The sequence below is a fragment of the Mustelus asterias genome, chromosome 5 (genome assembly GCF_964213995.1).
Source record: "Mustelus asterias chromosome 5, sMusAst1.hap1.1, whole genome shotgun sequence".
Lineage (NCBI taxonomy): Eukaryota > Metazoa > Chordata > Chondrichthyes > Carcharhiniformes > Triakidae > Mustelus > Mustelus asterias.
Window position 1 is genome coordinate 51470065 of NC_135805.1, and position 25692 is coordinate 51495756.

Sequence of the window (25692 nt, forward strand, 5' to 3'; positions counted from 1 at the left end):
CTGGTAGCTTTTGGGCAGGCAGGCTGGTTTTAAACTGCACTGCATGGACATTTCTAATAGGCAAACTAAACGCAAAAGGCACTGTTTGACATTATCCTGTAAAGCCCATGTGGGATTCTATAGATCCTTGAGTTAGATTCAAAAGGAGATTGTTACAGGACCCACAGAGTTTCAGGGTGATATTTTCCCCACTTTCTTCTGTGCTTCACAATGTAGAGGCATTCATTATTCAGATTTTGAAAATGTTAAATATAATTTCATCACTCAAGCAAAAATCTCAATACCTTCCCTCTGCTCCATCTGATTGTTGAAGGGCAAAAGGCAGTAAGATAGCAAGCGTCTGTGCTTTATTTTTCAGTTCTTGGATGGTCTGAGCATGGGGCTACAGATTCCTTTCAGTCGTTGTCAGCATTCAAGCACCTTTCTTTGCAGGAGGATTAATTCTCCCAGTTTTTAACCCTCTTTAACACAGAGCCATACTGTGCCCTACTGATGAAGGCAGCCAAAGTCAAATGACATTCAATGGCATCTCATGGCAAGTCATGTTTAACTAATTTCCTGGAATTCTTTGAGGACATTACGAGCGTGGTGGACAATGGCGAACCAGTGGATGTGGTGTATCTGGATTTTCAAAAGGCATTTGACAAGGTGACGCACCAAAGGCTGCTGTATAAGATAAAGGTGCAAGGCGTTTCGGGTAATGTTTTAGCATGGATAGAGGATTGGGCAAAGAGTGGGGATAAATGGGTGTTTTTCTGGGTGGCGATCAGTGACTACTGGTGTGCCTCAGGACCGCAATTGTTTACAATTTACAAAGATGATTTGGAGTTAGGGACCAAGTGCAGTGTGTCAAAATTCACAGATGACACTAAGATGAGTGACAGAGCAAAGTGTGCAGAGGACACTGAAAGTCTGCAAAGGGATATAGATAGTTTAAGTAAGTGGGCAAGGGTCTGGCAGATGGAGTACAATGTTGTAAATGTGAGGTCATTCATTTTGGTAGGAATAAGAGCAAAATGGACTATTATCTAAATGGTAAAAGATTGCAACACACTGCTGTGCAGAGACACCTGGGTGTCCTTGTGCATGAATCACAAGGAGTTGGTTTGCAGCTGCAGCAGGTAACTAAGAAGGCAAATGGAATTTTGTCCTTCATTGCTAGAGGGATGGAGTTTAAAAACAGTGAGGTTATGTTGCAGCTGTATAAGGCGCTGGTGAGGCCACACCTGGAGTACTGTGCACCGTTTTGGCCTCCTTACTTGAGAAAGGATATACTGGCACTGGAGGGGGTGCAGAGGAGATTCACTAGATTGATTCCGGAGTTGAGAGGGTTGGCTTATGAGGAGAGATTGAGTAGACTGGGGCTATACTCATTGGAATTCAGAAGAATGAGGGGGGATCTTTCAGAAACATATAAAATGACGAAGGGAATAGATAAGATAAAAACAGGGAGGTTGTTTCCACCGGCGGGTGAAACTAGAACTAGGCGACCTCAAAATAAGGGGGAGCAGATTTAGGACTGAGTTGAGGAGAAACATCTTCACCCAAAGACTTGTGAATCTGTGGAATTCCCGGCCCAGTGAAGAAGTTGAGGCTACCTTATTGAATGTTTTTAAGGCAAGGATAGATAAATTTTTGAACAGTAAAGGAACTAATGGTTATGGTGAGTGGGTAGGTAAGTGGAGCTGAGTCCACAAAAAAATCAGCATGATTTTATTGAATGGCGGAGCAGGTTCGAGGGGCCAGATGGCCTACTCCTGCTCCTAGTTCTTATGTTCTTCTTATGTCCTTAGTAACAAAGGTTGATGATCAAATTGATGATTCAGTCAATCTCACAATATATTGCTAATTGCCAATTTTAAAGACGTGTATTTTATCATTGATGATATAATCTAGGATGCTAAAAGGTGGCAGAGCAAGTTGAGAGTGTGGTTAATAAAGCATACAACATTCTGGTCTTCAGAAATAGGGACATAAAGTACAAAAGCAGGGAAGTATGTTAAACCTGCATAAAACACTGGTTCAGACTCAGCTGGAGTATTGCACCCATGGCAATACCATGGCACCATAAGAGGGATATGTCGACATTAGAGAGGATGCAGAAAAGATTTGTGCAAATGGCTCCAGGGATGAAGAACTTTAATTACGTAGTTAGATTGGAGAAGCTGGGACTGTTCTCCTTGGAGAAGAGAAGCCTGAGAGGAGATTTGATGGAGGTATTCAAAATCATGAATGTTCTTGACTGGGTAGATAGGGAGAAACTTCCGTTTTGGAAGAGCCAAGAACCCAATGGCCACAGATATGAGAGAATCGGCAAAAGAAGATTTGGCGACATGAGGAAAAGCTATTTTACACGGTGAGTGGTTAGGATCTGAAATGCACTGCCCGAGAGATTTTCCTGCCAACGCCATTCATGTGCAGTTCAACTGTTATTCTGTTCTGTCATGGAGAGCAATGGAGTAGGCAGACGCCAGGACCAAACATGGCGCTTCTCAAATCGTCACAGCCAGGTCCCAGCATCCTTTTAAAGCAGAAGAACCTGATCCTTGGTCACATTTAGTAATCAACATGTGATAGAAGCAGAATTGTCCCAGTGCACATACGGATGGGTAGCACAACCATTCCAATTTGTAGAGGAAATGCTAATGTGAGTGGAAATTGTCTGAAGTGGCGATCTCACCAGACTGCTCTGCGATTGTCTTACGATGTATGTTTTTTGATGAACCACACTTCTTGGTCTTTCCATTTACAATGTGTCTCTTGAAGAGAGATGGGGGTGAGGAGGAGGAGGGGGTTGGGGTCATGACATCATAATGTTTGTGCGTCATTAATGCATGCACAGCAGAGGGTGCAGTGGAGCCACATCATTGGATTTCCACACACGTGCGGAGCAGTGCACATACCCAGACGACTGTCGGCAGACTTCTTGCATTGGCAGAAGACACAGGGCGGGATTGTCCGTCCCTGCCCATTGCCAGGATCGTCTGGTCCCACCAAACGTTAATGGACTGCGTTTGCAAGTACAATACAAATTCACTGGTGGAAGAACATTTGGATTGTGGCACTTAACATTGCCCTGGAATTGTTTTTGTAAAGCAGAACTACCTCAAAAAAGTGATAAGGAAAACTTGTAATAAACAAGTAGTAGCCAGGCACAATCATTCTTTTAATGAACTGAAAACAACTTGAAGCAGTAATGAGCATCTACTGATTTGAATTCTCTATCCTAGAGGGGTGCGGTCCAGTCATTGATCATGTTTAAAACAGAGGTTGATAGATTGACATAAAGGGATAATGGGATAGTATGCAAAAGGCATTGAAATGGATGATCAGCCATAATCGCATTGAATGGTGGAGCAGGCTTGATGGGCTGAATGGCCTACTCCTGCTCCTACATTCCTATAATATTTCTGAGGGGATTATATTCATGTCTGCTGCGGTTATTGTTTTAGAACAGGTAATTGAATTTTGATCTCAGAAACATTTCCAAAGTCTGTGTGTGAATAGTTAGGAGATGGTCTCTTTTATGCTTCTAAGGGGTTGATATGTCTTTATTCCAACATTATGAAATGGTGAAATTGTGTTTTAGAATCAAAGAATAGAATCAGAGAATCGAATCATAGAATCCCTACAGTGCAGAAAGAGGACATTCAGCCTATCGAGCCTGCACCACTAACAATCCCACCTGGGCCCTTTCCCCATAACCCCACGTATTTACCTTGCTAATCTCCCTGACACTAGGGGACAATTTAGCATGGCCAATCTACCTAACCCACGCATCTTTGGACTGTGGGAGGAAACCGAAGCACCCGGAGGACATTCAGGCAGACATGGGGAGGACCTGCAAACTCCATAGTCAGTAACCCGAGATGGGTAATGGGTTCCCCGCTAAGTTCTCTCTGTTGTATTAAAGTGATATCACTAGAGTATGACAGAAGGCGTTGGATGGTAGTGGTTTTTAACCAAATCTGCAGGTTCATTGAAAGTCTTTGAATCAGGAGTACGTGGGTCAACCAGTGTGTTTATTATGCTGAATTTTGTGATCCCACATGCTGTGAGTAAGACCACTGTTTGTCGTTCATCTCCCTCAATATTATTTGCCTAGAAGAAGTAGCGCATGCACTCTACGTATTGGGCCCAGTCTTCTCCATTCCCAGCATAAGGTTTGAGTTGACCGAATAAAACCTTTTTGTTTTTTTTCTCTTAGCAAAGAGGAAATGTTACTTTCTGCTTGATGATAAAGGTTGCCAGGAGCAGAAGAAGAAGAAAAAAATCTTGTTCACCATCATCGTCAATGTAATAACCTCATCAAGGCCAGTTCCCCAGTACAGAAACAGAAAATGTTGGAAAATCTCAGCAGGTTTGACAGCATCTGTGGGGACAGACTAGAGCCAACGGCTGGAATTTTACCGCCATGCCCGCACTGGAATTGGGGCAGGCGTGGCTCACAGAACGGAATTCTCCATTGGGCTCGGGCAGGGTTTTACGAGCCTCATCCGAGCAAGATCGTAAAATACCAGCTAACGTTTTGAGTCTTGATGACCCTTTGTCAGAGCCTCTAACTAGACTCGAAACGTTGGCTCTATTCTCTCCCCACAGGTGCTGTCAAATCTGCTGAGATTTTCCAGCATTTTCTGTTTTTGTTTCAGACTCCAGCCTCTGCAGTATTTTGCTTTTACCTGCAGTCAAACACTGCTTTATAAAAACAAAGGAAAGCACGCAGCTGATGACAAATTAAGGCCTGCGCTCTGGACCTACATAACCCGGGTCCAGGCTGTGAGTGTGGGTTTTAAACTCCCGCCACTCATCTCATTGGGTAAGCTCCTACTCACTCAATAAGGACACCCGTATTCCACATAGCCGACTGGGAAATCTATTAATAACTCCCCTTGTCCTTCGTGGCCACTATAACAGTTAGCATGGAGACCGGGGGCCAAATATCATAGAATATCATAGAAACCCTACAGTGCAGAAAGAGGCCATTTGGCCCATCGGGTCTGCACCGACCACAATCCCACCCAGGCCCTACCCCCATATCCCTACATATTTACCCGCTAATCCCTCTAACCTACGCATCTCAGGACGCTAAGGGGCAATTTTAGCATGGCCAATCAACCTAACCCGCACATCTTTGGACTGGGATGGTAGTGGTATACTGGGAGCAAAGTACAAAACTTTTACATCTGAAAACAAAGGCAGGTGCAGCTGGGCTGACTATGGGCAGACTTTCTGTCTCTGAGGTTTTGGGCAGGAAGAGAGAAACAGGTCTCATACAGACAAAAAAATGCAGCTGGTGTCATCAACAGAGAATAGTAGAAGACTGCTGTGCCTCTGTGAACAACCAGGCAGAATGTGAGAGGAAAGACAGTCTCTGTGTTAAGAGACAAGTCCTGTGACAATCCAAAGACTCTGGGAGATGTGCCTTGGTGAGACTGCAAGGAGAATTTTGGTCTTCTTGGAATTCTCTGAAAACTGAGGGAAGAACCAGGGAGATGTATTGTATTGGATGTTGGGAGTGACTGTGGAATGGTCCCTAAAAACACTGGTCTCCATGGGGAATGTGCCACAAATCACTGCACCCATGTCTAGGAGAAAGCGGTTCGTCCTGAACCCTTCACGTCAGGACAAAGTTATTCAGCAAGTACCAGGACTCCCTGGAGACCTTAGTAACTATAAAGAACTCTGGTAGCCATCAATAATTTATACAATGAAAGCAACAGTGAGTGGAAATGAATTAGCAATTAATCAGTACGTGGCTGACAATCCCTTTAATTTGTTTTGGAAGGTTTTGGGATGTCCTTCCGATGTGCTGACTGTGTGTTCGACCGTGCGTGTTGAAGAGATTGTTTTAGGTGGAGTGCCGAGTTCCAAAATGACAACACTGTCCTCACAATCAGTATTACACATTGATCGATGACACAATCTGCCCCTTCTGTATAATTTTGGAGGACACTCATTACACACGTCAACGCTCTCACCAAAATGGTGTCCAGTGTGGATCACACCGGAAGTGGACGCACATGTTGAGGATACCATTTTGGAGTCAAGTTGCCTCTCATAGCATTGAAATCTGGACTCTAAGATGATGTAATTTGCAACCATCGTTCTCCTAGCACTGTACTAGTGAGTAGCTTAACAAATGTATCAAGGACTTAGCGCCTTCTAATGGATACAATATGTAATTACATATAAAAAGAAAAAATCAACAAATTATGGAAACAAGTACTCAGCATTTATGGAGAGAGAAATCTGCTTTTAATTACATCATAAGAATTGAATAAAAAGTCTAAACGTGAAAGTTCAGCACAGAATAGCAGAGTATTATTTAAATAGTGATAGATTGGGAAATATTGATGTATAAAGGGACACCGGTGTCCTAGTACACCAGTCACTGAAAGCAAGCATGCCGGTGCAGCATGCAGTTCGGAAGGCAAATGTTACGTTGGCCTTCATTGCAAGAGGGTTTGAGTACAGGAGCAAGGATGTCTTACTGCAGCTGTACAGGGCCTTGGTTAGAGTAGACCTGGAGCATTGAGCGTAGTTTAGGTCTCCTTATCTCAGAAAGAATATACATACTTACCATAGAGGGAATGCAACAAAGATTCACCAGACTGATTCCTGGGATGGCAGGTTTGTCTTATGGGGAGTGATTGGACTCCAAAATGGTATCCTCAACATGTGCGTCCACTTCCGGTGTGATCCACACTGGACACCATTTTGGTGAGAGCGTTGACGAGTGTAATGAGTGTCCTCCAAAATTATACAGAAGGGGAAGATTGTGTCACCGATCAATGTGTAATACTGATTGTGAGGACAGTGTTGTCATTTTGGAACTCGGCACTCCACCTAAAACAATCTCTTCAACACGCACGGTCGAACACGCAGTCAGCACATCGGAAGGACATCCCCAAACCTTCCAAAACAATTTAAAGGGATTGTACTCATTGGAATTTAGATGAATGAGCGAGGATCAAATTGAAACATATAAGATTCAGACAGGGCTGGACAGACCTGGTGCAGGGATGTTGTATCTGGGGGGTGTCTAGAACAAAAGAGAGTGCAGTCTCAGGATACAGGATAGACCATTTAGGATAGAGATGAGGAGAAATTTCTTCACTCAGAGGTTGGTAAACATGTTAAATTCTCTACCAAGGAAGACTGTGGAGGCCAAATCAATGAATGTATTTAGGAAGGAAATAGATAGGTTTCTAGACTCTAAAGGTGTTAAGGGGTGAGGGGAAAGTGCTGGAATGTGGTGTTGATGTAGAGGATCAGCTGTGATCATATTAAATGGTGGAGTGGGCTTGAAGGACTGAATGGTATATTCCTGATCCTATTTTCTATGTTTCTATGTTTCCATCTCTTTTTAAAAGGCTGCTCAGGGAGACGAGAGATGAAATCGCTGGACCTCTGACGCAAATCTTTGTCTCGTCACTGGACACAGGTGAGGTCCCAGAGGATTGGAGGATAGCTAATGTGGTCCTGTTATTTAAGAAGGGTAGGAAGGATAACCCGGGTAATTATAGGCTGGTGAGCTTGACGTCCATGGTAGGGAAGTTGTTGGAGAGGATTCTTAGAGATAGGATGTATGCGAATTTAGAAGGGAATAAACTCATTAATGATAGTCAGCATGGCTTTGTGAGAGGGAGGTCATGCCTCACTAACCTGGTGGAGTTTTTTGAAGAAGTGACTAGAATGGTTGATGAGGGAAGGGCCGTGGATGTCGTCTATATGGAATTTAGTAAAGTGTTTGACAAAGTCCCTCATGGTAGGTTGGTGCAAAAGGTTGGATCTCATGGGATAAAGGGGAAGGTGGCTAGATGGGTGGAGAACTGGCTTGGTGACAGAAGACAGAGCGTGGTAGTGGAAGGGTCTTTTTCCGGCTGGATGCCTGTGACTAGTGGTGTTCCGCAGGGCTCTGTATTGGGACCTCTGCTGTTTGTGATTTATATAAACGATCTGGAAGGTGTACCTGGGGTGATCAGTAAGTTTGCAGATGACACGAAAATGGCTGGACTTGCAGATAGTGAGGAACATTGTCAGAGGCTACTGAAGGATATAGATAGGCTGGAAATTTGGGCAAAGAAATGGCAGATGGAGTTCAATGCAGATAAATGCGAAGTGATGCATTTTGGTAGAACTAACGTAGGGGGGAGCTATACGATAAATGGCAGAACCATAAAGGGTGTAGATACGCAGAGGGACCTGGGTGTGCAAGTCCACAGATCCTTGAAGGTGACATCACAGGTGGAGAATGTAGTGAATAAGGCATATGGCATGCTTGCCTTTATAGGACGGGGCATAGAGTATAAAAGTTGGGGTCTGATGTTGCAGTTGTATAGAACGTTGGTTCGGCTGCATTTGGAATACTGCGTTCAGTTCTGGTCGCCACACTACCAAAAGGACGTAGAGGCTTTAGAGAGAGTGCAGAGGAGGTTTACCAGGATGTTGCCTGGTATGGAAGGGCTTAGTTATGAGGAGAGATTGGGTGAACTGGGGTTGTTCTCACTGGAAAGACGGAGGATGAGGGGTGACCTAATAGAGGTGTATAAAATTATGAAAGGCATAGATAGGGTGAACGGTGGGAAGCTTTTCCCAGGTCGGTGGTGACGTTCACGAGGGGTCATAGGTTCAAGGCAAGGGAGGGGAGGTTTAACACGGATATCAGAAGGACGTATTTTACACAGAGGGTGGTGGGGGCCTGGAATGCGCTGCTGGGCAAGGTGGTGGACGCGGACACACTGGGAACGTTTAAGACTTCTCTAGATAGCCACATGAACGGAGTGGGAATGGAGGGATACAAAAGAATGGTCTAGTTTGGACCAGGGAGCGGTGCGGGCTTGGAGGGCCGAAGGGCCTGCTCCTGTGCTGTATTGTTCTTTGTTCTTTGTTCTATGATGGACCAGTTATACCCAAAACTGGGCACTTTCACATTCACATTTTACATGTTGATATCAGAAAGTAGGTAGAATGGAGTGTAAAATAGAGGAAGTAGGAGGACCAGCGACTGGATAGCACCCACTGGATAATCCTGAGTATGCCAAAAAATATGCTGACAACCAATTTAAAATAATCAATCTGGTTTGCAATGCGATTCACTGATGCTTGTTTGAGGCTACATGTATTCATATGGAGGCATTGCACCTTTTTTAAATGAACAAATGCATGGGAGACAATAGTTTCCTAGTACATTCTCCATTGTAGTATTCAACCAGAATTTAATTGCTAACCAATCAGCACTCTTTTCTCTTGTAGTATAACTTGTTGCTTCCTTTGAAATTTGGCATTGTTTTATCTGTCCTGATGAGTGCAAGATGAAAAGCTTCGACAACATGTCTCCTTTTTTTCAGCAATTCTAGGGTAAATAAGTTGGAATATTAATTCAAAATAAGCCCGGGAAGGAGACCCAAAGACATGCATTCAGCTTAATTGAAAGCAATTTTAAAAATGTTTAAACAACTTTTGTTAGATATATCAATCCTAACGTGGTCTACCAGTGTTGCTGCCCATGCAGATATTAGGGCCATGCAAAATGAGGTTACATGGTAGAGCAGGAGGGCTAAAGAAGAAGAGAACATTTTGGGCTAAAGAATTTTCTTGACCTTTCTTAAAATCAATTGTAACTAGTTACAATCTTTCTGCTCAAGTATTGCTGTTATTACAAAATTATACGTTCCTTTGTTTAGTTTTGTTTGAAATTTTAACCTGTTTTCTTTGACATCTCCAACACCTACATCTTTAAGCTGCTTACTCTGGTTCACGTAAATTTGCTTCAATACTATGTTAAAATGTTACATCCAGAAATGTTTTAAATCATATCCAGTTGTTGGACAACCAGTCCCCACTTCCTCAGAATTGGATCTTCGCAGGAGTGCTGGTTGATATAGTCTGGATATCCAGGTGCTGAGATCTGTGTTGGTTCATGAAAAGATCCTGCTTCCAGCTTTTGCAATTCTTTGCTTTGGCAGCATTGCTGACATTGGCAACAATCCACGGACATCCATTGTAATCTGATGTCCTCTTCTTGGTGGTCTACAGATAACAAGGATTCAGGTTCTACCATCATCCGTGCATAGTCGGAACAAATAAACTTAGGCTGCTCGAGGTACTGACAAAATATAATGGCATCTGGGTGCATAGAGTGGTTATCAGAGTCTCCGGGTCTAAATCGATCTGGAGATGCAATGTTAACGTATCTCTTAAAACCTGCATGTGCTACATATCTGTCTTGTAACAGCGAAGCACTTGGATATCTTAAGAGCTCTGTGAACTCCCATTTGTTAATATGTGTTTGTTCAATAATTTGAGGTGAAAATGCAGCACTGACTTGCTCTTTTCTATTCCAGGTTGTCAACATTGCAGGTAAATGAGGTTTAGGGGCATAGATGTACTTGTATTTAAAATACAAATAAATGGAGAGAGCAACCAGCATTAATGTCCCACACGCTGAGAAGATAATCATTGGTCCAATTATTCTAGTACTTGGCCCTGTGGATCAAAACACAGTCAAATTAAAACATTGAATTAAGGCACATTGAATATCATGCGAGTATCTGTAATAGAGCAGTGAAACATACTGTGCTACTCACTTGGCAGTGTGTCACACTGCTGCTTACTTGATTTACCAATCTTACTGTAGAATGGAATCCTTGCTTGAGCAGAAACACAGTATGTTGCTCCAGGACTTAAGTGCTGGATTTCAAATGTTTTGTTTTTTGTAATATAAGTCCTCTGGTCTTCCAAACCAATCTGCTGGTTAGGTGAATAATTAATGAAAAATAATCTAATTATGCATGCTATGAATGGGACAGAGGATAAAACAAGACAGACTCTTACCTGATACTGTGCTTTTATTTGCACTGTTATATAATATTTTACTTCAGGATATATATCTTCCACAGATTGCAGGCTGCCATTTTGCGTTTTTAGCATTGTGTGCGGAGCAATCACTTTAACCAGGACTGACTTTCCAAAGGAAATCACCTCTGTTTTTGGTGGCCCAATAAGCGCTGCATGAAAAATAAAGATTGATCCCATCGTCAAAAGACTGGTTAGTGCTGTGGATTAGCCAATGTTAATATTACAAACTTTAAAAATGCTTCAATTTAATCTTCAATTAACGTTTGATTATATTGAATATCAAATAATATCTTGGTACAGATGTTGTTCTTAATAAAATGGCTCTTCACCTGTTATATGACCAAATTACACATACAAATACTCACCTGAGAAAATCCATTCAGTCAGGTTGTTTTATCACTGTGCATTGAAACTTAGTTTGGGGGAATTTGGGTTTGATGGATGGTAACCATACTCAGCCATAAGGTAAAATAGGGTGAGACAATCAATGGCACAGGTGGCACAGTGGTTAGCACTGCTGCCTCACAGCACCAGGGATCCGGGTTCGATTCCAGCCTTGGGTAACTGTCTGTGTGGAATTTGCACATTCTCCCCGTGTCTGCATGGGTTCCCTCCCACAGCCAAAAGATGTTCAGGTTAGGTGGATTGGCCATGCTAAATTGTCCCTTTGTGTTCCAGAATGTGTAATTTGGGGGGATTAGTGGGGTAAATACATGGGGATACGGGAAAGGGCCTGGGTGGGATCCTTTGTCGGAGAGTCGCTGCACACGCGATTCTATGATTGTATGGCATGCTGAGTACTCCAACATTCACCAGGCAACTGAGTTGAAAATTTGCTCCTTCTGTTTTTAACCAAGGTTTGTAAAAGGTTATTTTAAATCTCGGCGAAGTACACAACATCAATGTTCATTAATAGCATGATGCACAAAAGTAACATTGGGAAATGGAAGATACCTTCTGACAGCAAGGCCCCTACCAACTTGAGTACTGCAGTTACATGGAAAAGTCAGAGGAGGAAATTCTGTCTGAATGCATGGTATAGAGTTGAGTAATACGACAAAGAATTCTCAACAGTAACACTCTCCATTCATATTTAACTGGCCATTGCATCAAAGAATGGCACTGGGATGAAATATTAAATTATATTTAACTTTACGTTAGTGAGAAACATACTCACTGTCTGTTATTGGACAAAATTTCTCACTCAGTGTCCAGTCTGAGAATCCATTAAATGAATATGATCTCACTCTCGCAGAAAACATTTCTGGAATTGGATTTGTCTCTCGTGTGAGGTCACAGAAAGTTTCCTTGATGCCCCAACATTCTGTTTTGTTTGACCATTGCTTTCCATGTCTGTAACAGAGGTATCAGTATCTATTGTTCCTTCATCATTTGCAACGTTCATAATTGTACTAAAAATCATTCAAAGATAATTAAAGCTTTAATTAATAGTTGTAGCTCTCCATCATAAGATTTTAACAATCTCACTGAAACACATACTGTTGATGTTGCACAAAGTAGACAGTGGAGTTGTTTGCCCCATTTCTTGGTCTCCAGTGAAGAACACTTTGGAAGTTCTGGGAGATGAATTTCACATCTCGTGGTCTTTTTGGTTCTTTCAAAGCTAAAATGAAGAAAGAGAGTTTACAAACTCTACCCAGGCCCAGTGGATTTAAACACAACTAAATTAACAATGAGTTGATGCATGTTGAGTATCTATAAGAAGTCTCACAACACCAGGTTAAAGTCCAACAGGTGAGCGGGGTGAAGGAGCAGTGCTCCAAAAATTCGTGATTCCAAATAAACCTGATAGACTTTAACCTGGTGTTGTGAGACTTCTTGCTGTGCCCACCCCAGTCCAACGCCGGCATCTCCACATCATGGAAGTATCTGTGGTAGAGTAGTGAAATATAGAGTGCAACTCATCCTTCAAGATGAAATGAAGGAGAGTTTACTAGTTTGTCCTGTGGATCAACACCAACAATTATAGAATACAATTTTTCAATTCTGTAGAAGAATCAAACGTTGCTCTCTTCACAGATTCTGCCAGACCTGTTGAGTATTCCAGCAATTTCTGTTTTTATTCATGATGTTTCAATTCCTTTCTTTCACGTGGTCAACATTGGTCCAGGATAAATAAATGGAAAGCTAAACTTATATTGTTGTAAGAGGTAGAACAACTTCACTTCGTTCAGTTTAATCTAATGATGATAATACTTGAAAGTTTTAATTACAACAAATATAAGGAAATGCCACATTTTGAATCTGAAAAAAAAACTCCAGCCCTATGTGAAAGAAAATCTTACAATAAAAGGCACGGCTCGTATGTTTGGTGTATACTGCTCATGTGTGTCTTATGTCAGCATGATTGTGACTACTTCAAAACTAACAAATAAAAGAAATGACAGATTTCAGAAAAAAACAGCTTCCTATTATTTGGCTGTTCACATAGCCACCAATGCTTTTCATTGTAAATATTTTACCAGAATTAAAGTGGAAAAATAGCAGTCAATATGGATGTTGTTTTTCAATATCTTCATATGTTATCATGCACCAAGTGTGAGATTCTGAACAAAAATGTCACACATTTAACTGCTGTCAAAAATATAACATAATTTCTTTATTAAATGTATAAAATATGCCGCCCATTTTTAATGATGTGTTGTAAACTTGAATGTAAGTGGTACGTGTGCATTTCCACAATTAGAAAGTATTTTTGTGAATCCAAAATAAATTCTATTTTTCCTCCAAAGAGCTGCAGTTTTGGTGGTATGGACTTTAACGCATTACTGCACCTCAATTCCGTCTCTTGGATATACTGGGGCCCAGTCTGCTCTTTCGAGTGGGTGCAAAAGATCCCTCAGGCACAGTGGTTCAGTGGTTAACACTGCTGCTTCACAGCGCCAGGGACCCGGGTTCAATTCCTGGCTTGGGTCACTGTCTGTGTGGAGTCTGCACGTTCTCCCTGTGTCTGCATGGGTTTCTTCCGGATGCTGGTTAGGTGCATTGGCCATGCTAAATTCTCCCTCAGTGTACCCGAACAGGCGTCGGAGTGTGGCGACTAGGGGATTTTCACAGTAACTTCATTGTCGTGTTAATGTGAGTCTACTTGTGACACTAATTTTAAACTTTAAAGATCATCGGATGAGTTCTTGCCAGTAACCTGGCTAATATTTATCACTTGACCAACATCGTTATAAGAAAAACAATTGAAGGTTATTGTTATTTCTGGGTCCTTGCTGCGATTAAGTTAGCTGCCGTATTTTCTACAATATAACATTGGCAAAGCTTTAAAAAAAACTGTTGAATTGGCTTTGAAACACACTCGACACTCCTGAGATGGCGAAATGCATTCTATGAATGCAAATGTTTCTTTTTATTTCACTGATATTAAAGTACTGTAAATCCAGAATCAGGGCCCCAGGTCAGATTCCATCGTGGAGAGGTGCTTCTCTTTACTCTGAAGGCCAGATCTAATTCTGACTCCAGCGTCCATTACAACCTCCAGCTAAAGCTGCTTCACACAAACATTTTCTATTCAGCAGTGACTTTATTCAGTGGTAATCCTGATTTAGTCTAACATGAAATAGCCTACACCTTCTTACAGAGAAATAATTTTTACATGCTCTTTTAAAAGATATATCTTTATAAATATATTTATCACAATGTTTATGTCTTTATTTGTTAATTCAGGCCTGTTCCATTCAACATAAAATGGCCTGAATCTTCCAACCTTCGTTGGAATACTGCTCTAATAAACTCCCCATTATCCCCCCGACGCTGTTTTGCATTTCTTGTCGGGTCCTCCGAGCTCAGTTTTCACAGAAATGTGGAGCACAACCCCCCTCGGAGAGCCTGTCACAGTGGAGCAGAGTTGTGTGGGGGAGACAGAACGCACCTTTTTTACAGCTAAATTACAAGCAAAATACTGCAGATGCTGGAATCTGAAACAAAAACAGAAAATGCTGGAAAACCTCAGCAGGTCTGACAGCATCTGTGGAGAGAGAATGGAGCCAATGTTTCGAGTCTGGATGAGCCTTTGTTAGAGCTAAGAGCAAAGAAAATCAGGAAAGATTTATACTGTGAGGGTTGTGGGGGGTATTATAATAGGACAAAGGGAATCTAGCAGGGCAGGTTGAAGTGGCAAGCGACAGGAAGGTCTGGGTCCTGCTTGCGGATGGACCAAAGGTGTTCAGCAAAGTGGTCACCCCAGTCTATGTTTGGTCTCTCCGAGGTAGAGTAGACCGTATTGGGAGCATTGTTGGGAACTTTCCGGCCATTCATGCCAGTGGGTTTCACGGTAGCAAGGCATGCATTCAATGGAAAACCTCATTGACAACAGCGGGACCAGATGATCCCAGCACTGGCCAATGGCGGGCCACCTCCCACTGCTACGAAACACATGGTGGGTTGCGCAGTAAATCCCGCCATTTTAAGTAAGTATCTGAGAAAGATATTCAGACAACCTCCATCCTTTCATGTGAGATTATAGAAAAGCATATTAATTATCCACCCCCAAATCAGCAATATATCATAATGAATCACCATTCATTAGTATCCTCAAAACCAAACTAAAATTTCTGAGTTTGTCAAACTAAATTTCTATAAACTTTATTAATATACTTATCATACATTTTGTACCACACAAAATCCATCGCTGCATTATTAAAAGAGTCCCTCTGAATTTTAAACATTTGGAAGCTAAATCTAACCACTTTGGGCATTAATTTGGGTTCTTACTTTTTATTTATTTTTATTACTGTCACAAGTAGGCTTCTATTAACACTGCAATGACATTTTTGTGAAAATCCCCTAGTCGCCACACTCTGGCGCCTGAAGGAGAATTTAGCATGGCCAACACACCTAACCAGCACGTTGTTTGGACTGTGGGAGGAAACTGCAGCACCCGGAGGAAACCCACGCAGACACGGGGAGAACGTGCAAACTCCACACAGACAGTGACCCAAGCTGGGAATCGAACCCAGGTTTCTAGCGCTGTGAGGCAGCAGGCTGATGTATCTGAAACTGAGTAATTATTATCTTTGATATTGAAATTGATCGCAATACTAATCCAATGTATCTACACAAGTACTTGCTGGCATTTTCGAACATGAATAATCATGAACTGGTTATTAATTCAAATATTCAAATGGGAGAACTGAGATTAAACAGCAGGAGAAAAATAAAACCAATGTTGTCAAAAGGACAGCAAGGTTTGATACAAAAGAAGAGATAAACAAAATAGAACTCGAATATTTAAACAACTACATAAAAAGCTCCAGATATCTTAAAAATATTACGAAGGATTACTTACCTGCAGCACTAAGTAGGACCAACATTAGTAAGAGCCAGAAAATCATGTACCATTCTTTTACTGACATCTTTGCATTCTGGAACAGACACTGCAACTATCTGGTTGAAAACAAAAGTGGGCCACCTTTCAATACAAAAAAAAGAAGTAACTTGCCCTTGTTCATGAAATATCTGAATACTTCCTTTTTTATGTTGTTATTAGATGCAACACGGGGAATTATAACACAATGTGCTTCTGCTAAATGTTTCACTAGTTTCCCATGCAATTATTTACCAGGAATGTGCACAACAGAGAAACAGGTTTGAACCAAGCTGCAGGACAATAAGACATGAATTTGGTCACGTACTGTTTCAACAATAGACGGTGTAGGAAGCTAGGATAGTTAGAGAAAGTATCACTTGTTTTCTTACATTGGCTCCATCAGTAGACCGATTGACATATGAGAAAATCGTCCTGTTAGCCAAAAGCAAAGTGCTGAAGATGCTGGACATTGGAAATATGAATAGAAAATGCTAGCACACACAACACATGTGGAGGAACAAAAAGGTTGATGTAGGGAACATTCAACCTCAAAACAAAAACAAGCTGGTTGGTTCAAATGAGAAATTAAAGACTTAAAAAACGGAATCTCAACCCAAACCTGCCTCCAGTGCCCCCATTTGTTGTTTAAATGAGTTGGTGGTCACCAAACTACTTCAAGGTTTGCTAAACATTATAATGAGGCTGCCAGCCTCATTGTTGTTGTAGAATGTACTAGGCCAAGATTCTAGCAAGGGAAGAGCTGTGGCATATCTGGGTATCTGCTTAGGAACTAGTTTATTTAAACTATTTACCATATGCACACAGAGTTACTGGGAAGGCAGATCTCCCTTCAGGACTACAATTAAACAACTATCTGGAGGAGCAGACTCCACACATATCCCCATGCTCAATGATGGAGGAGCCCAGCTTTTCAGTGTGAAAGATCATAGAAATCATAGAAACCCTACTGGGCAGAAGGAGGCCATTCAGCCCATCGAGTCTGCACCGACCACAATCCCACCCAGGCCCTACCCCCACATATTTTACCCGCTAATCCCTTTAACCTACGCATCCCAGGACTCTAAGGGGCAATTTTTTTTTTAACCTGGCCAATCAACCTAACCCGCACATCTTTGGACTGTGGGAGGAAACCGGAGCACCCGGAGGAAACCCACGCAGACACGAGGAGAATGTGCAAACTCCACACAGACAGTGACCCGAGCCGGGAATCGAACCCGGGACCCTGGAGCTGTGAAGCAGCAGTGCTAACCACTATGCTACCGTGGGAAATTTTCCACAATTTTCAGCTAGAAATGCCGAGTGTATGATCCACCCCGACCTCCTCCTGAGCTCCTCCACATCACAGATGTCAATCTTCAGCCAATTTGATTCACTCCATGTGATATCAAGAAACAGCTGAAGGCACTGGATACTGCAAAGACTATGCACTCAGACCACATCTTGGCAATGGTACTGAAGAGTTCTATTCCAGAACTAGCTGTGTCTTTAGCCAAGCAGTTCCAGTACAGCTACAGCACTGATATCTAACCAGCAGAACAAATCTAACCTGGCCAATTACTGCCCCATTTGTCTCGATCATCAGTAAAGTGATGGAAGGGGTCATCGACAATGCTCTCAAACGGCACTTACTCAGCAATAACCTGCTCAATGACACTTAATTTGGGTTCCTCCAGGGTCCTGACCTAATTATAGTCTTGGTTCAAACATGGACAAAAAAACTAAAGTCAAGAGTTGAGGTGACAGTGACAGCCTTTGACATCAAGGAAGCTTTGGTTTTGAGGCATGAAGGAGGTCTAACAAAATTGAAGTGAATGTGAATCAGGGGAAATCTCTCCACTGGTTACAGTCATACCTAGCATAAAAGAAGATAGCTGTGGTTGTAGGAGGCCAATCATCCTCAGTCACAAGATATCACTGTAGGAGTTGCTCAAAGTAGTTTCCTTGGGCCAATCATCTTCAGTTACTTCACCCATGACGTTTTCTCCAACAAAAGATCAGAAGTGGGGATGTTTATTGATGATTGCACCATGTTCAGCACCATTCGTGACTTCTCAGATACTGAAGCAATCCATGTTAAAGGCAGCATGATCTGGACAATATCCAGGCTTGGGCTGACAAGTGGCAAATAACATTCACGACACACAGGTGCCAAGCAATAACCATCTCCAACAAGAGAAAAACTAACCATTATCCCTTGACAGTCAATCGCATTACCATTGCTGAATCCCTCACCATCAGTATCCTGGGGGTTATCATTGGTCAGAAACTGAACTGGATGAGCCATATAAATATTGTGGCTACAAGAGAAGATCAAAGGCTAGGAACCCTGTGGATTCCACCACCCCCACCACTCCCCTCCCCCCCCCCCCTCCAAGCCTGCCCACCATCTCGAAGGCGCAATCAGGACTATGATGGAATACCCTCCACTGTCCTGGATGATGCAGCTCCAACTACTCTCAAGAAGCTTGACACCATTTAGAACAAAACAGCCTTTTTGATCAGAACCTCAGCCACTAACTTAAACAATTACTCCCTCCACCTTCAATGCACTTGTTGTGGGAAAAATCCACTAGTAGTCAGACTTCGAGATTCAGAAAATACGATTTATTAAACGGATCCGTGGAGACAAGGCACATGGTCTGTAGCAAACCTTCTCTCAATAGTATGTCAGGAGCGGTTCATTTTTATACTCTTTACACAATGGGCATACCGGTGATTCGAACATTATCACATTGTTTAAGTGAGTACAAGTATTTAACATTTTATGAATGGGTACATTTCCCCATGTTTACAAGAGTACAAACAGGTATAGACATTTAGCATTTTATGAATGGGTACATCTCCTTATGTCTGTATCTATCAATGGCTAGTTTCGTCTCGTTCAGGTGCTAATCGGTTCCCTCGCATTCATATTTCCCGCCTTCCTTTAACATTAATCTAAGCTCTTTGTTTTGGGGTTTCCTTATCTTAAAAGATGTCTTGACCCTTGGCTTTGGCTTCCTGAGGTGTTTGTTTGCTATGAGCCACTGTCTGTAATTTGGAAATGGCTTGTCTGTTAGGTTTTTCTGAACAGCAGGAGCCTGTGTCTGCTCTTTTGGCTTTCCCAGTTAACCCTTTATGTGCCAGGCAGCCATTTTAGAGTGTGCTTTCTTGTATTGCCATTTTAGAGTGTGCCCCCCTTGTATTTTCCCCTTTACACACTTATAACCATTTATAAGACTCACTGCCACAACTCACCAAGTTCCTTATATAGCACCTTCCAAATCCACGACCTCTACCATCTAGAAGGACAAGCGTAACAGATAGATGGGAACAGCACCACCTGCAAAGTTTCCCTCCAAGTCACTCACCATCCTGACCTGGAAATATATCACAGTTTCTTCACTGTAGCTGGTCAAAATCCTGGAACTCCCTCCCTAACAGCACTGTGGGTAAATCTACACCACATGGACTGCAGCAGTTCAAGAAGGTGGCTTTCCAATACCTTCTCAAGCGCAATTAGGGATGGGCTTGCCATGAAAGAATAAAAAAGCTGTAGGAGTTCCTGGATAAGTAAAAAAGCACACAAGACAGGCACTCGGGATTTCACAAAGAGAATTCTTTGATATCCCTGTTAAATAGCATACATTATCCTTTTGTGGATTTTGTGTTAATATCTTTAGTGAAGCGAAGGCAAAATTTATCACACTGAACTGAAGGAAGACAATTAGATTGTTGGAATAAGTATGGTGAAATGGATTATAGGACTGTTGGTGAACTGGGAATTGGAAGAATAATTGATGTAAAGCTCACTTGGATGAGTTATTCTTTAAAAGCTCCTGCATGTTGTGATAACAGTTATCATTCCTGCTCTTACCCCATTTTTTAGTGTTCTTTCTCCTCCTCCTTTATTTATTTCGGTCCAGGATGGTCCCTCCTTATTACAAAATGTTACAGTATATGGCACATGATTTCAAATCCAGGTACAATGCTCAGAGCTGTATTGTAAAGCTCCTTTTGAATGATCCAGGCAGCACAAGAATTATTTGTTCATTTCAACAGTCTGCTGAATTATTTTTCTTTGGTGACCACATGCTCTCCATCATGGGCTGACTCTATCGCTGTGCCCAAATACATGACAGGAGTCACCGACTTCCAGTGATAGCCCTTACTGCCCTCTTGCCAACTTGTGGCCAGACAGCCTAGTTGAGAGAAAGGTAGCACAGCAAACTGATGACTGAATGATGATTGCTGGCAGAAAACTAAGAGCAGATGTGCATGATGCAATCATTTGGTCGTAAACAAATTGGACATTCTTTTGATTGAGAATGATGCCAGGATGGTGTGGAAAACATGCAAGGCAATTTGGCCTATGTTCCCAGAGAAACATGCACGTTGAAGCAGAGCTGGGAATTGGACTCAGAGATGATTATGGATGAAATTTGGAAATTTGATCCAGGAAAATATTTGGAGTCAGTGGCAGCCTTGGAGCAGTCTGAGTGGGTCCCTCTGTAACACAACCACGAGAGTATCTCAATCAATCTACTGAAGTTTAATAATGGTGACATTGTCTGTAAACAAATAAAGCATCAGGGGAATAATGCTTCAAATTTTGTTTTATTCTGTTGCCTTATTCGTACATTTCATATTTACAAATGATTGATTGAATAGATAAAAGGCCTATGCACAGTAGATTAGTAGAACACAGCCAAAATCATCGCTTTTAAACATGATTTCAAAACAAACTTAAAAAAGGATGGTGCATTTCAAAGGAAAAATTCAATTTAACGTAATTTAAACTTATGTTTCTAACTGTTGACAGTGTTTGTCCTTTGTTAATCCTTTCTTGGTAATGATTTGTAAACAACTTTCCGGTTGATTTATTCTCTTATTGATTTGATCGTAAAGTTGTTAAAAGCATATTCAGTCAATTCTTGTCCAAGCCATCTTCCCATTTCAGCTAAAACATCACTAGATGTCTGGGTAGTAAATAGAACAAGTCAAATTCAGTTCACATCAATCACCATATTAAACGAGACACAACAATGAAAAGGACCACTTGTTTCATAAATAGAAAATGGGGATAGAATTTCTGGAGGGGCTCCCCAATCTCCTGCCATATCTTCGGTTGAAGGTACTTAGAGATCATGTCCAAGTGGCACAAATGACCATTGAAGTTGTTTGTGCCCATGTACGTCCAAAGGTTAGTTTCAAGAGGACTGGAACTTTAATGTGCCCGATAAAGTTTGCTCATCACTGCCTATAATTACCCTGAAAATCTTTAAACCCTTTTTTAAGTAAACACATTCTTAATCAAGTGTAAATTTTTACTGTACAGTACAAAGCAGTTGATCACTACTGTAGAGCTTTGTCGGAGGAGTCTGTTGCACATATCCACTGTTCCCTTGAGAGGAATGGCGGCTATTTGAGTCAGATTTCTCAAGGTGGAGTCAATAAATATGCTACTACTACTGCCTACTTATCACCAATTGGTTTAATGAGGTTGTGCCATTAATGGGCACATTTCCCAAACATTAGCCTGGTAGAACAGACCTACTTATCGCAAATTCATGTTGCTCATAATTTCCTTTGTCCATTTGTTTCACATTGCAAGAGGAAAACTCACCATCAATGGTTACAGATCTAACTCAAGTTATACTTAACTGGAGTTTTGGTTCAGTAGATGTATGCTTTGCCTTTCATCCAGGACTATGGTAAGACTTGGGCTGGAATTCTCCAGCTGTTCACTTAGGCGGGTTTTCCAGCAGCATGGGGTGGCTATAATGGGAAATCCCATTGACATCACCGGGATCAGAAGATCCAACTGCTGGTGAATGACACGCTGCCTCTCCCTGCCGAGAAACCCGCTGACGGGTGGCTGGAGAATTCAGGCCTTGGTTGGAATATTCAAGTACATACATTTAGGTACTTCTCTTTTGTAAGGTAAGACATAAATAAATGCAGTAGTATCTATGTTTTACAACTCTGGTAATCTCCTGCTTTGGAAAGTAAGATAAATTATTTCCTAAGTTTTGAACTACCCTTACTGGGAAACCTAGGCCGGAGTTCACTGAACGTGCCGGTGGCTGGGATTCTCTGGTCTCGCTGTCGTGAATGGAGTTTTTGCTGAGCGCCAAATTTTCCATTCTCACTGGCAGCGGTGAATCGGAGAACCTTGGCCCTTGGCAAAGTTGTTTTTAGTGGAGATTCCAGAGCTTAGGGCTTTGGAAGCTGAACGCATTTCCACCAATGTTGGAGTGATTGTAGACTGTGTGTTCTTGTGCATGTTGAGATGATCTGTACACAGGAAGTGACATGTTGGTAGTGCAGGAGTTTTCTCTGACATGGCTACACACTCAGCATGTAAGAGCTGCCTAAGAACACTATTGTCATCATTTCCATATGGTCCTGCAACTTTACTGTGATGAAAATCAGAAATGCACCTCTGGATATCCCACAGCACTGCACAGCACATTCACTGTTATAATGTTGGAAATGTCACTTCGACCTTTATTCCCAGCAAGCTCCCATAAATAGCAATGAGATAATGAGCAGGTATTCTGCTTTGCTGATATTGAGTGGAGGATAATTATCAGCCAGAATACTGACGCTAACACCAGAACAACCATGTTCTTTGAAATACTGCCTTTGGATCTTTTATGTCTATCTGAGAGAGCAGATGATGACTTGGTTTAATATTTCATTTGAAAGATGGCATCTCCAATGATGCAGCATTCCATCCACCAGTGTCAGCTGAGGATTTCATGTTTATTTTGTTTAGAAATGTATCATTTTACAATACCTCCAAAATCCCTTCCATGGAATTCTGATCGGTACCAAAGAGGTTGGCTCAAAACAGATTAGGCAGCACCTTCCATACCCACAAACGCTACTACCTAGAAGGACAAGGACATCAGATACTTGGGAACGCCACCACATGGAAGTTCCCCTCCAAGTCATTCACCATCCTGACTTGGAACTATATCGTCGTTCCTTCACTGTCACTGGGTCAAAATCTTGGAACTCCCTCCCTAACAGCACTTCAGTGGTTCAAGGCAGCCCACCACCTTCTCAAGGGCAATTAGGGATGGGCAAGTCATTTCACATCTCATGAAAAAATTTTAAAGAAGTAATGTCAACTCATGGCTAATTCACTTCAAAATTTCTCCAGCCCTTTCTTAAAGCTCACTTCTCTAATGACCTTTGAAATTTTTAAATGATCTGTCTTTTGAGTTTACCAAATCTTAGAGATTTTTACAGTCTAATTGGGGTGTACGAGATTGGCTGGTAAGGATTGTTACCTTCTGAATACATTTTTATAAGATTATTGCAAGTAAGCATCAACATTATTCCAGATCATTGCTTTCTCGCAAAATCACAAGATACATTCAGATGAGGAAGGCCATTGACTCATCTTAATTTATCCATCAAAAATGCTGAGGATAAAGAACAAACATATCAATGCACAAATACTCACTTTCCCAAAAGGGAATTAACCTTTCACAAAGCACCCAGTTTGGGCAGCAATTTATTTTAGGGTTTGAACTCTTGCAAAGTGTGGCTCCATGAAATCTTTTGCCTCTTGTGTGAGGTCACAGAAAAGCTGACTAATTTTCCAGCATTCTTTTTTATTATTTCACTGTTTCCCTCCATACCGACAATGGACAATTTTGTTTTGGTTACGTTAAATACTTGAGAAATGATAAGAATTCGGCACATTGTGAAATGAATCATTAGCAGATTGACACAAAGTTGGAGTGAAAGCGTTTACAAAATCACAAGATGAATATCCTTAATGAATGTTGTTCGCTTAACTTCAATACGCCTGTCTAGATAAACCTTACATAGACCCCCCAGTGGACCATTCAGCTGTTACTTTAGTGAATGTGGACACTTATCTGCTAGCCAAGGTTGAAATTCATTCCATCTAGCCTTGATATGCAGAACTTTCTGATAACAGTCCAGTAATGGGATTAAGAGCTCACACTATGGGCAGGATTTTCTGCTCCCCTGTGGCGTGTTTTGCGATGACCGAGGTGGCCACCTTTAGTCAACAGCGGGATCTTCCAGACCCGTCAATGGGATTTCCTGTCATTTCAACCCTCTGCCGCTGCCCAGCCATGCCCCCGATCACCCGAGGGCTTCAATGGCTTCCAAGCCACTCGGTACGGCCATCACGCCTGGTCTCTGCTTGTGGAGACCAGTAGTGATTCTTGTCGGGCTTTCGCCGTGCCCGAGGGTTGGAGATCCCAGGAGCTGGGAGAATCCGGCGTCGAATGGGCTAAGCATATTTAAATGTTACTTTAAATATGCTAATTGGCCTCGCATCCTTTCCAGGCGTAATCTGGTTTGCGCTAATAGAAAGGGACCGGCGTCAGGTGCAAACCCATTTTTAGGCTCGTACACTATTTTCTGGGATCGGCACGATCTGTGCCCTCCACCTTCACCCTATTTCCATTTATTTTGTTTCATTTCATTTCTTCTTTTCATCTCATGCATCCATTTTATCATTCCTCTTTCTCTCTTCCATTTTTCCACTTCTCTCTTCCCGCTTTCCTTCTTGCTCCCCACCCCTCCTTCAAGCCAACTGCCTTGAGCATCTGTACCTCTGTTCTGCCATTCACACATTCTGATCACTTAATGGACACTTTTATCTCCTTTCTCAGCCTTATTTACATTCCTTTTACAGGCACCCCCCCCCCCCCCCACCATCCTCATATTATAATTCTTTTCTGATTCTCTTTGCTCTTAGCTCTGACGAAGGGTCATCTAGACTTAAAACATTGGCTCTATTCTCTCGCCACAGATGCTGTCAGACCTGCTGAGATTTTCCAGCATTTTCTGTTTTTGTTTCAGATTCCAGCATCCGCAGTATTTTGCTTTTATATTATTGAACTCCCAAGTGTTGGAAAACCTCACCAAATGTGCAATCAGGACTCACACATGAGTGAACAGTGACCTTTTGGATGAGTTGGCAGAGCCTCCTATATGAAACCATGTTCCTTCATGAGAAGAGAGGAGAGTTGAATATAGAGGAGAGGAAACATTGGGGGCAATTTTACCATCGCGGTGGTGAAGTGGGCCATAAAACGCTGAGCGCAATCGGTGCCTGTTTTCGCGGCCGGTGCCATTTTATGAGTGCCATATATCTGGCCTCGTGTCGGAAATGGGTGAGAGGGGCCAGTAGGGGGAGGGGCTAATGGGGAGTGGGCTAATGGGGGCCTGCTGCCACTCTGCAGGGATCAGTGCGGGGAAGGGAGGGAGAGGGGGCTGCACCCACTCTGCAGCGATTGATGGGGGCAGGGTGACGGGTCTGTGATCAGTGGGGGCAGGGGGGTCCGAACATGAGGGGGTTGGCGGGGGCTGTATCTCAGGCCATGGGCCCCCTCGATTGCAGGGAGGGGGGTGGGGGGAAGAGCTGCTTCAGGCAGCCTGCAGTAACAGGGGCCTGACAGCTCTCTCTCTTCTGTCAGACCCCTGCTACTGCTAATGCGCAT

At 42.3% G+C, this 25692-nt stretch overlaps 1 protein-coding gene across 1 annotated transcript; it reads right to left on the minus strand.

The window, feature by feature from the left end:
* Positions 1 to 9612: 9612 nt before the first annotated feature.
* Positions 9613 to 25326, minus strand: LOC144493967 (uncharacterized). The gene is made up of 8 exons (XM_078213543.1): positions 25258 to 25326; positions 24330 to 24451; positions 22243 to 22376; positions 12361 to 12484; positions 12038 to 12213; positions 10837 to 11009; positions 10590 to 10752; positions 9613 to 10488 (listed from the first exon to the last, which is right to left on the minus strand). Exons 1-8 carry the CDS (start codon positions 25324 to 25326, stop codon positions 9809 to 9811), a joined length of 1641 nt encoding a protein of 546 aa, XP_078069669.1. The 3' UTR covers positions 9613 to 9808.
* Between the last annotated feature and the right edge of the window lie 366 nt (positions 25327 to 25692).

What these genes read in the sequence shown, in the direction of transcription:
- LOC144493967 (XM_078213543.1), bottom strand. Translation starts at nt 25,326, where the DNA reads ATGGCACCGGCCGCGAAAACAGGCACCGATTGCGCTCAGCGTTTTATG. An exon ending in GAAGCCATTGAAGCCCTCGG is followed by an intron (nt 22,377 to 24,329) that starts GTGATCGGGGGC and finishes AACTTTGCCAAG; the next exon opens with GGCCAAGGTTCTCCGATTCA. An exon ending in ATTTTGTCCAATAACAGACA is followed by an intron (nt 11,010 to 12,037) that starts GTGAGTATGTTT and finishes TTTTTCATGCAG; the next exon opens with CGCTTATTGGGCCACCAAAA.